Source organism: Clytia hemisphaerica, unplaced genomic scaffold (genome assembly GCF_902728285.1).
Source record: "Clytia hemisphaerica strain Z4C2 unplaced genomic scaffold, Clytia hemisphaerica genome assembly, whole genome shotgun sequence".
NCBI classification, from domain to species: domain Eukaryota; kingdom Metazoa; phylum Cnidaria; class Hydrozoa; order Leptothecata; family Clytiidae; genus Clytia; species Clytia hemisphaerica.
The window spans coordinates 3,631,836-3,643,853 of NW_027104101.1; the positions used below are offsets into that span (position 1 = coordinate 3,631,836).

General features: G+C 33.6%; 1 protein-coding gene across 3 annotated transcripts in view; it reads right to left on the reverse strand.

The window, feature by feature from the left end:
- Positions 1 to 12,018, reverse strand: part of LOC136813119 (regulator of nonsense transcripts 2-like) — a 78,991-nt gene that overhangs the window by 45,854 nt on the left and 21,119 nt on the right. Inside the window, exons 2-17 of one of the 3 annotated variants that reach the window (XM_067069646.1) lie at positions 6,849 to 6,932; positions 6,608 to 6,729; positions 6,234 to 6,318; positions 5,932 to 6,000; positions 5,728 to 5,812; positions 5,522 to 5,598; positions 5,220 to 5,330; positions 4,742 to 4,870; positions 4,373 to 4,504; positions 4,073 to 4,158; positions 3,658 to 3,700; positions 3,214 to 3,345; positions 2,672 to 2,764; positions 1,951 to 1,990; positions 1,672 to 1,733; positions 1,080 to 1,166 (exon numbers count right to left, since the gene is read on the reverse strand). In XM_067069646.1, coding sequence (XP_066925747.1) covers positions 1,080 to 1,166; positions 1,672 to 1,733; positions 1,951 to 1,990; positions 2,672 to 2,764; positions 3,214 to 3,345; positions 3,658 to 3,700; positions 4,073 to 4,158; positions 4,373 to 4,504; positions 4,742 to 4,870; positions 5,220 to 5,330; positions 5,522 to 5,598; positions 5,728 to 5,812; positions 5,932 to 6,000; positions 6,234 to 6,318; positions 6,608 to 6,723 — 1,347 coding nt within the window. In that variant the 5' untranslated portion in view covers positions 6,724 to 6,729; positions 6,849 to 6,932. Of the gene's footprint in view, positions 1 to 1,079; positions 1,167 to 1,671; positions 1,734 to 1,950; positions 1,991 to 2,671; positions 2,765 to 3,213; positions 3,346 to 3,657; positions 3,701 to 4,072; positions 4,159 to 4,372; positions 4,505 to 4,741; positions 4,871 to 5,219; positions 5,331 to 5,521; positions 5,599 to 5,727; positions 5,813 to 5,931; positions 6,001 to 6,233; positions 6,319 to 6,607; positions 6,743 to 6,848; positions 6,935 to 12,018 lie in introns of those variants that run through there. The other 2 variants (XM_067069647.1, XM_067069645.1) reach the window with 2 other exon arrangements.

The following is a 12,018-nucleotide window of genomic DNA, read 5'->3' on the forward strand; positions in this document are numbered from 1 at the left end:
GAGGCGATATTCTACGCAGATCGCCCAGTAATCTAGGACTTTTAGACAGTCTTTGGTGTGTTTTCACGGGGTTTAAAGCCGGGTAATCCATGGCTGGAACCCCCCCCCCTGGCCTGAGGGGGGCCTAAAGGTCGAGCAGCAATTGGTACCTGATTTTAGCCTGTGACTAGGGGGGACTAACCATGTTAGGGGTCACCTAAATTTTTGTTAGATGGACCTAGGGGCTAGATTCTATGGTTGGTGATTTTTTTCTGAACTTGTTTTTCTTTCATCATAAACTTCACTATGGAATATCTTCTTCTGTCTAAAACTGAAAATTTGGTATCTAATATATCATCTGTAAATTTTTTTTAATCCTGTTGCATTTACTTAGATAAAAAATCTGTCTGGCAAGGGATTTGGTCAAAATCCGCCAAATTAAATTCCCGCCAAATTTAAATTGCTCTATTTATTCCCCCAAATGTGTGCTATTTCAGGCTTTACAACAAGTATTTTCTTTTTTAATGACGTTTTTTGGACAAAAAGGTCCCTCATCCACCAAATTAAATTCCCGCCAAAATTTCTTCCTTTAAGGTAGCTTATCTCCTATTTCTTAGGGCATTCATTCTATTTAGCAATAAGCTAAATTAACTGTTGTATTTGTTTGATTGTCTGAATGAAAAGGATTTTCGAAATAATTTGACGTGTCATTGGCTTAAGGGTCACCTAAAATATTTGGTAACCAGGGGTTACCTAAATCTTAGGGGTCATCTGAATTCTTAGGGGGCACCTAAAACCTGCTGCCAAGCCATGTTTACTCTATCCATGACTTAAACGGAACATTAGAAGAAGCAGAGATTCGAACCAAAATTTGAACCATACAAAAGTTTGACAAGAAAGATTGTAAAGTAAGTCTCCCAGAGTCTGCACCTCAGAACTTCATTGATTTAGTTTTGACTTCTACTCATTGTTGTCAAGGAAGGTGGCCAATCTCACAATTTTGAATAGTTGCAAAAAACAACTTTGTCGTACCGTATAGTATGATATACCCTTGATTTGAAATGAAAATAAAGACAAGCATTCTCATCAAGAAATGTTACCTGAGGGACTTTTTCTTTCAGATCTTCAAGTTTTTCGTAGAATGTTCTGGTGTCCTCATCTTCCCATAGACCAGTCTCTGAATCATACTATCAAAATAAACAAACAGTCTTTGAATCATACTATCAAAACAAAAACGTTAGATAAAAATTTGCTATGACTATGACCAACAATAAAGCTGAATGTCAATATTGCGAATTTATTCCTCCCAAAAATCGTCTTTTTTTTGCGAAAATGATTAACGAGTAAAAAATGAAAACGTTTTAACTCTGACATCGCCATTATTTTTGCTTCTGTCGCATAAAGAAGAATATATCCAGACAGTCCAGACATTTTTTGTGAACAGGTATTTGCAACAAACTTTTTATAGTGGAAACCCAGCTTTAGTTATTGTAGTCTTAATAAAATGCGCACTCCTTTCTTATCAGATTGATGTAAATAGCGACCAAAGATCAAAATGAATAAGAACAATTTTCAGCCATGAAACATTGTATTTCAAACAAAGCAAGGAGGATAAAAGGTACTAGGAATTAATCTCCTTCGAAGTTAGAACCACATTAAAATAATTTGAATCTCAAAGTTAAGATCTATTACCTCTACACCTTTCAAAGGTGTGAAAACGTTGACTGTTCCCATGTCTTCACTTTCGTTTTGTTCTAAAATGTAATACATAGAACTTCTTTATTTCTTTAGAACAAAATTTCCAAAAAAAAATAATTAGGGTAACTCCAGGTAACTCTAGGTTCATAATGTTTCACTTTTTAAATATGATTACATTTTATCAGTTAATATTTTTTCAAACAATTGTCCGCTAAATTTGAAACAAAGATAATGAGAGGTGACCAGAAAGCATTCAAAAATAGAAAATTATACCATCTTCAGGCAGGTCTGGCATTTCCTCATCCAATAATTCCTGAAATAAAGAATTTTTTTTTCGAAACAGTATAAGAACAAAAGTGTAAAAGAAACACTGGATCAAGAAATTCAGTCATTTTGTAATGAAAAATTGATAATTTGCTCAGCCACTGTAGCATGAAGGTAGAAGATACGGCTATGGTGGGTAAGGTTGTGGTTTTGAATGCCAGCTTGGTCAAAAAAGGACCTTAAAAGAACCTTATTGGAACTAATTTTCGCGGACGAAAAAAAATATCTGAAAAATTGCATTTCGCAGGTTTTAATTTTTGCGGTTTTTTCATTCTGGAATTTTTGTCGGTTTTAATTTTCGCACTTTTGCCCTTTTTTGGACAACTTTCTTTCATTCTCCTAGGGATTTTTTTAATTTTTCGATAAAATTTGAAAAAATTGTATTTCGTGGGAATTAATTTTTGCGGTTATTAACTCTCGAAAAACCGCAAAAAACGCTAAAATTAATTCCAGCGAAAATTAGTTCCAATAAGGTAGCACATGGCGCATCTCTGCTTGATGCTCATTAATTAAAGAGAAGAATCAAGATGCCCTCCTGTCCTTTCATCAGATAGCCAGGTAAGGGAAAGGCAGCCTCGGATCTACATTGACTAGTTGCAAACTGACTAATTATTAATAATTTGAGAGTACTTATGGTACTTATTTAAAAATGATATGCTTGATAACTTACAGAAAGTGAATTCAGTGATGTCAGAAGTTTTTCATGAGTCTTTTGTGCTTTCTCAAATGCTTCTTTTCGATCAGCTGGCAACTCACCTTTTAACTAAACAAAAATAGTGTGAAAATATCATTAATGATGCAAAAAAGTTTGGTCCCAAGTGTGGTGTAACCTCTAAAACAGAAACCATTATTCATTAACACATCCACCTTAAGGTCTCCTCAAGCTATTTGGACTCTCTTTATACAATAACCAAATGCCAAAGGAAAATTCTATACAAATATTTTTCAGAAAAAAGGTCAAAATTTTTGCTCACCATCTTGCCTTATCCTAAACAGGTGGAGGGTTTTCAGATGTACAAAATACCGTAATTCTAGTAATTTTTCATAAAATACTGGCCAAAAACTTCTCAATATCAGTCATTTATCTGTCAAATACCGGAATACCGCACAATACCAGCTTCTTGGAAGCCCCCATAAACAGAATATGATGGCCACTTCTAGATTATTTTGAATACATTTTAAGCTTAAAATTGAATACTATAATCGTCTTACCCCTATAGTCTGTTTGTTTTGTCTTTCTCTATTTTGAAGCGTTTTGTGTGAAACAACAATATGTTTAGATAAGGCTTCATAGTATTCTTTGAAAAGACACAGGAAAATGGATTGTTGGTCTGGATTGATGACCTTATAAAATGAAAATGAAATTTAGAAAATGAAAAATACATGTACATAAACTCCCTGGGCTGTATCAAAAAATTGAAACTCCATATTTTTAAATCATATGACTTTTTGTTTGATTCTCCAAAGAGATTCAGGAATAACCTCACTCATTACCAAATTTTCGAAATTCCATGAACTATCGGCAAACAAAATATTAGCTTGAATTTTGCTTTTGTTTTTTAGACTTGTGGTGTGTAAAGCAACCAATTCAGTCATTCTGAATAACAACAGGTTCCAAAGATCTGGCACTTGTATTGCTTGAAGATGAAATCTTACATTTAACAATGGGAGTTCAATTCTAAGCTCTTCTTTCCAATGTCTAAAAAGAGAAAACTTATACTAAATTATACAGAAAGTATAAAAAATTTACGAAATTTTATCCATGGAAGGGTTTAACAGTTTTTGTTTGAAACAACTTTTTGAGAGTCATATTTATCCTTTTGCTTTAGCTTGTACAAATGGAAGAAAAGCAAGAATGGAAAGACAACAAGACAGACAAGGCAAGGGAAAGACAGGGAGACAAACAAAATAAAGATTTTGATTTTAATTCTTAATTTTTGAAGATAAAAAAGATTCCTTCTTTAAAATGGAAATAAGTTATTTTGATTGGCAGGTTTCCAGGTAGGGTCATTGGTTTGACTTACCAACATTTTCAAGTTCAGCCTAAATCAGTCACACTATTAGTACAGACCTGTGTTTTCTTGGTAGAATTCCTGCAATGTCTTCACCACAGTGGCGAACAATGGTTAAAATCACTGCAGCATATGCAAATGATGTCTAAAATAAAATGACAGCACTACTAAAACACTTGCAAATTTGATACATTTTGATAGCAAGCTCCAATATAACTTTTAATTCTAGTGACTTGTTTAGAATAATACATCATTTTGAGAACTCTAATTTCATGAAGTTTGAAAGTTTGAAATGAAATTTGATGTTGTGGTGTGGAAGTGGTTTTAATGATTAAGGAAAAACTAAAATGTAAAAGTACCTTATCAGATGAAACAATGGTCTGAAGAAAGTTCTTTAAAAGTGAGATCCCATTATCTAAGCCATATACACCATCCAAAACCAACTCTCCAAGTAATCTTAATGATGTTCGCAACTTTGATACATTGCCTGACTGGAAAAGACAAAAAAAATGCAGGATAAACATCAATATTCACTTTGAGAAAACTTCAGGAGAAAGAAATTAAAGACTTTTGATGATCAGTTATTTTCATTCTGCATGGTGGAGGGACTTGATTGATTAAAAGGCATAGCAAATTTCTATATTTTGGCAATCCTAAAACAGATCATAATAAATTATCATTGGGTCGTGTAATCTTAAAAAAAAAACACTCAGGGAAAAACACCCTACTTTATCTTCATCTTTACAGTCGATTCCATCAAAATTCTTGCTGAAATTCTTTTTAAATAATGGAGTAAATTCTGCATAGCGTTGATGAAACAATGAACACATTGCAGCAACAGCACTGACATCAGAAACCTAAAGATTAATGAATATAGGTAAATACAGGCAATTATAATTGATTATTAGTGAGCAAGAAAATCAGATTCCTAAAGAAACATCTAAACCAGAGGAATTTCCATCCACTGATAGAAAAATTGAAAAGCCTGATTAAGGATCTTTTTAACACTTTAAATTTTAATTCAAAACATATATTTGTATGGTTTTTGCAGACAGTTGAGTTAAAACAAAAAGAAATTCCTTTTGATAATTAATTAAAGAGAACCCAAAGTTGGTGCTAAACATCACTTAGAACAATCGCAGACATTTTTTAAGTCTTCTTCATTGCTTGACTTTTTAAAATCCCTAATGATTATTGTTTGCAAACCTTCATTTTAGCATCAACTAGATTAGTTACGGCTTCTTGGATGAACTTGCTGAGATTCAAACCATTGAATTCATTAATTAAAGAATCCCGCTGCTGTTCTGTCATGGTTCTCTATGAGTTAGAAATTAAAGAAACATTCAAGTGAAAAGAAACAGGAACACAGGAATCCACCTGAATTTTGGAATCAGATTGCCTGGTCCATTTTGAATTTTGATGAAGCAATTTTCACAAACTTTTCACATTACACTAAATGCACTCTTTCACAAACTTCTATAAACAAAATTTAAAACTAGAGCACATACCAATTTCTTTACAAATGTGGTGTTCTTTTTCATTGATGAATCCAATTTTTTAAAGAAGCCTTCATTTGGTCTGTTGTCTAGAATTAAAAAAAAAGAACATCCAGCTACCAAGATAGATAAGATAATATAAGTGATGTGATGCATTAACCTTCTAAATTTTGTACATTATTAAATAAAACAAATAAAAAAGTTTCATAAAATCATACTTGCAATATCAGCATTTTCCTGTCGTAGCTTCAATCGATTTTTCACTCTCTCTTCTGCTGAACTTTTGGCCTCTGTCGCTGCTTTCTTTTAATGAAAAGATCAAAAATATTTCAGTAAACAGTGTCATACTTATCAAATAAGTTCCAAGCATTTCTGTTACTGTGTATATAAAGGGTATCTCTAAATGTGACTTAATAAATTACCTTTTCATCTTCGAGTTTTTGACGCTCTCTTTCTTTTTCTTCTTCCTCTGCTTGTCTTTTAAGTTCCTCCTAAAAGCAACATAGGAAAATTTTCCCTACAAATTCTAGCAATTTTGATAATTCAAAAGATGGCACAATATTTTACATGTATGATAACACATGAAAAATATAATCTAAAGTAGAATATCGCATCACTGAACACAAACCTGCACAAACATAGAAGAAATTTTTGTTTTTTAACAAAAGAAGAGCTTTTGTTATAAAAAAAGGTTTTGATTGTTTTTATCATTCTGATTGCTAACCTGTTCTTTGGCTAGCTGTTCTTCACTTTGTTTTGGCACGGGTTCTTCTTTCTTTTGATTTTTCTTCTGTGCTTTTTCTTCTTCACTGAAAGAATAATCATGGTATTAAATATTGATCTCTGTACTGAGTTGAAGCATTTGATAACTTTCATTCAAAAACTTGGCTTTAAATTAAGTAATAATTTTGAATAGGTTGGACAAAATCCTGCTATAGACTATCCCCTGCTTGAAAATTCAGATTTTTTGGGTCAGGCAAGGTAAAATTCGGGTCAGGCAAGGTAAATTCGGGTCAGACAAAGAAACTTATATTGCCTGACATTTAAGATGATCTCATCATAGAAATAAAATGAATAATGAATAATGAATTAAATCACCTAGAACTTTGCTTTCGTTTGTCCTGATTGCCAGGTTTATTTTTCCTTTCAGAGCTGTATCGGTGAGATTTTTCATAATTGCCTTTACCATGACCTCCCTTTTCTTTTGATGACATCTTTACCTAGAATGTGAATCTAAGGAGTATTGATAAATAATGAAATATAATCAGATACAAAAATCATCAAAAACATTATTTAAAATGTGACTTTAAGACTAAAATTTTAACGCTAAAGTTATTACCTTATTATTGCCTGATTGTGTGTTTTATTTGTGTTTTACAATGTTCAAATTTCCAAAATAAAATTGTATAGTCTTTTCATTTCTCTAAAATATATAAAAAGATATAACATTACAATTCACACTAAAATGTTTTCTTTTTAATTTTAGGAGGGGTTTAGCCCCTTTTATTTTTTTCAACCCAGGCTTTTTCTCTTACGTAGCAAAAATGGGCCATCACCATCAGGCCAAACGTTACTTAAATTATGTAACGGGTGTTTCAAAAAAAGTGTATAAGTTTGGATTGAGATTATGAGTTAGCTAAAGTAAAAATAGTATAAAGCTAGACTTTTGACTTTTGGGAAAGAGGAAAGGCTAAATTGAATTTTGAGCTGTCATACCTTAAATTTGCTTCACACGTTCAAGAGTCATGGATAAAATTTTAAAATATATATTCTCTCTCGCTGTCTTTCGAAAAAGCTTCACTTTTGATTACCCCTTTTTTCCCAAAGACGGTGCTTTTTTAAAAGAGAAATTGGTGGGCATCGGAGGCATGCAGCGGCGACGCAAGAGTCAGAGAGACGTCAGAGAGATCTCTGTGGATACGGGGCTAAGCAGTTTAGACTTAAATTCATATATTAAGATTACAGGATTTCGAGTATGGGCCGATTTTACTTTTGTTTTCAGTGACTTCTTTTTCAATTTCAAGCCAACATCTTGGCAACAGGGTGCTCGCCCATAGTTACATGGGTTTGCGCAAAAAACAAAACATAGAAAATTTTCCAAATCCCCCATTTCGATTAATGCAATGAAAAATGAAACTTTTCTATGTTTCACTTTTTTGCACCAATTCTATTAGATTTTTTTAAAAGTTCTTCTTTTATTCAATGATTTTTTATGGCACTTTGTTGACAATCTAACTCTCGCATCAAATCCCCACTTTCTTCAGTAAATTGAAGATAAAGATCATGTATTGAAACAAATATATCAGTATATGGAGGATGTGGGACTTTACAACCGCCTGTCGTGCAAAGCATCGAGGGGCCACGGGTGCCAAAAAAGGGCCTTTTGAATTGCGGCAATCTCATTGATGGAAATTTGATAAACAGCCGCGAAGGAGCGCTGGGAATCAATCAGTAGAAGAGACCACTTTCGTTTTTGTCGCAGATTTCAATATAAACTTTTCTCTGCTCAGGGATTACTTGTCAATGTGTTGTGTCAATTTGTCAGCATTGTATTGTTGTAAAGGGAAAGATAGGAGGTAAGACTAGCCTACCGTGAGATTGGGCAACTTGCATCAGTGGAGGCAAATATGCATAGCCCTAAAATGAATGACCTGTCTGGTCAAGGACCCTCCCGGCGCTCTGGAAACTTCCAGAGTTTTCCGGAGCAGCCAAATAATAACACTATTTTTCTCTCCGGAAAGTTCCAGAGCTCTTCCAGTGCTTCGAGAGTAAGTGATTTTTAACACGTTCTAAAAATCCGTTTAAACATGGTTACAAAAAAATATTTGTCCCCACACGATGGACTTACAGTCTTTGAGAGGATGAGTTCAGCAATTAATGAAATTCAATTTGTCACATTATAAATTCAAAAGCATCACTGGTTGAAATATAGAAACTACCATGCGTTGGCTGATTTTTTAAAAATACGCGCATGCGCTGTTAGTTTTCACATAGCGAGTGATATCGCGGATATCTTGCTCTGGAACAACGGAACAGAGTTTTGGTGCAGACCATGCCAAGCAGTGAAAAACATGCTCCGGAATCTTCTGGCACAGCTGTTCTCCTCAGGCAAAATCATTGATTCTGTAGAGGTCAAGAAATTGCCGAGTACAGACGTCGAAAAAAAAATTCAAAATAAATAAAAAATGATTTCATTGGTTTAAAAAAGTCAAAACATATCAAGCTATATCATGTGATCAGAATCATGATCGGAGTGAACGGAAGCCATGGTCATACTTTAATGGGATAAACTTTTGCGGGGATTAAATTTTGCAGTCAGGCCTATCCGCGAAATTCACAGGTGGCACTATTGGGTGGCAATATTTTCACGATTTTGTGACTTTTACTGTCAATCATGCATGTTGGTTGTTGAAATACGCATTATTTGCGCTTCTTTGATGCAAGTAGTAACCATTAAAATAGTATTTATTTGACATATTTTGAGTTTTTTTTAAGGACCATCTCAAATCAATGTCGCCTAAGAAAAAGTTAATTTTTTGGAGGAAAATCTTCATTTTTTATCTAAAAAGGTTGAAATTTTGAGGGGTGGTCATAATTGATGGTTGTAACCAAAAATGAAAAAAAAACTTGAAAAAGGTTTATTTTTTGAGGTTAATTTGACAATTTATAGACTCTTGTTAACCTCAAAATATAGAGACCCTTATTGAATTATCGGGGAAAAAATTGTTAGGGAGTCATCAAAAAGGCTTCAAATATCAAGCTTATCTAAAAAAGGTTAGATATTTCCCACAAGAAAGGTGTAATTCATGAGGTTAAAAAAATGGTAACAAGTAACCTCACATTCTTAACCATATCTTCTGCTAGCATGTGTATTAAGTTATAGTATAGGACAAAAATAAATTGATACTAGAAGCTTAGATCGATAGGGTTTTTTGAAATTGACAATCTTTGCTCTAATGTAGGGTTAAAAATTGAGGTTAAAATTAAAACTCTTTGTTAAGGAATGTGAGAAATTTGCTTTTCTAATTGATCTAAATAGTTCTATTAAAGCTAAAGGAACAAAATAACTTTTTAAAAGCTTTCATAAAGTAACTAAGCTAAAAACAATATAAAATGGACCAAAAAGATTCTTAAAATGAGGTTAAATAACCTGAAAAAGTAGGATGTTTTGACACATTTCAAATAAGCAAAACCTTAATTTCTGGCTAGAAATGCTATGCACAGGTTAAAATAGAAATTGTCAGAATGAAGAACAAATTGAAATAAACCAATGGAAGAAAGGGTTAACTATTTGAGGTTAACACTTCTTATAAAAGTTCTTATAAAAAAGACGCTTTTTTGGTGAAAAAGCGCATGGTTTTGAAAAGTTCAAATAAACCTGTATCATCTTGGAAGAGAGTTAAAGTACCGTGAGAGGTCCTAAAGCCGACAGCCCAGCCTAATTCCGACCCCCCAAATAACTGTTATGAAAAAAAATTCTATGTTTACAAACATTCCTTCTCCAAGTTGAAAGATAAACTATTGCTAGAACTCTCAAAACAAAACATCTAACAAGATAGCTGTAATGTCAAGATGTCAATTAATGTAATTAAAAAGTGCGATTTGTAAAAATAATTACCTTTTATTCTGGATCAGTTGCTCATGTTTAAAACGATAACAGTTTTGTAATAAAAGTGACTTGTGCAGGAAAAATACGAAACAACTTGGACTGGTTTCCATTAAGAAACAAACAGACTAAATTGTAAAAATGGCGCGAAGTTGAAAAAAGGACGGATGTGGTAGCACTAATTTGAATAACAAACATCGAATCAATGAGGCGGCAACTATCAATGCCCTTTTTACCACCTATAAGTCCGGATGTTTATTTACGAAAGGCCCGCAATTGGACAGCTCTTCATTTAAGTGTACTCTTTGACGACATATATTATCTTTACTAGAATAGGAGCAAGGTGTCATGTAATACATAATAATTGTAATATACGTTGTCTATTTGTATTCTTATCATGTAATATATAATATATATAATGTAATATACGCCGTCTATATGTATCCTTACACAAAGTCCTAGCCCCGCAATCAAGCCAAGTGCCAGTGTAAAGTAATAGAAACCAGGCTTGATTACGTAATTACGTTTCAAAATGAGCACGCTCGTACACAGACCTCTTAATTATATTTTCGTGTGCTTTGGAAAATCAAAACTGTAAAATTGGTTACTCACCATTTATCATAGTTGGACATCAACCAACAGGATCACTTCTTTATTTAATTATTCGACTAGAAGAACAATGTTAACAGCTTCCGGCCGGACGAATCTTGTATTGATCGACATATTTGTGATCCAGTGTTGTACATAGTGTTGTAACATAACGTAACGAAACATAAGTGTGTGTATCTTGAATCTGAGACCAAATCAATCTCAAAAGTGTTTCTACAGCAATAACATAATGTCAACAGAAGTTTAATGTTCAATACCAACAATATTTACACTATATACATTCGGCGGGTCTTCTTATTGACTTGGAAGGCCAGCTTCACCAGCCAACACCTTCATCAATAAGGCAGCAGATGCTGTAGATTTTGTTAAGCAATCTGCCAGTTGTTTTGAGGCAGGAACCCATTCAATCGTAATGAGTTTGCCTTGAATCATTTCTCGTAAACAGCAAAGGTCAATCATAAGACCTTTATCTTCAACAACTGTAGATGTGTGAACAGTGTCTCTCAGTGATTTACTGTCTGTTATACAAACAGTCGGAAATGTTGATTGTTCTGAATCATAAATCTCACAGAGTAGTGCTTTAATTAATGCTGCATGTTCTACTGCTTCCTGTAGTGCAAGAGTCTCAGCAGCAAGTGGACTTTTCACAACACGTTTTACTTTCTTTGAAGTCCAGACGATTGGCGCAGAGTGTCCATTTTCACCTTTAATCAGGATAATGAAACCTCCTTGAGACTTAAATCCCGGAAGATTAGCGTGTGATGCGTCACTATAAGCATACAACGTTGACTTTGTAACATCACCAATATTAGGTAAGTGGATCTGAGCAGTTGAATTTTGAAGCTTTCGAAGATACTTGTTCGCTAATCGTATGTCATCTGTTGTACCATCTTTAACACGATTACTTAAATCACACGATGCAAAAGCTAAATCAGGGCGTGTTTGTTTTGACACCCATTGTATCTGACCAATTAAAGCTTTCAGTTGTAACTTTTCCTCTTGAGTAAGATTACGTTTTGATGTATCTTTCAATTCAATAGGTTGAAGTGTCTTAATGTAGTCATTCTGATGCATTGCTACGAACTCTCCTGTCTGGTTGATGTCCAATCCTAAGTACTGGAAAGTTGAAAACGATTCTTTGCTTAAATCAAATGATTTCTGAACATGTGATACAATTTTCTCATGGAACAGGCGTGTTCCAGCATAGAAGAAATCGTCGACATGACAACATAAAACACCTTGAAGCTTTCCTTTGTATCTCCAAAAGAATAACGCTTAGTCATATTTGCTTCTT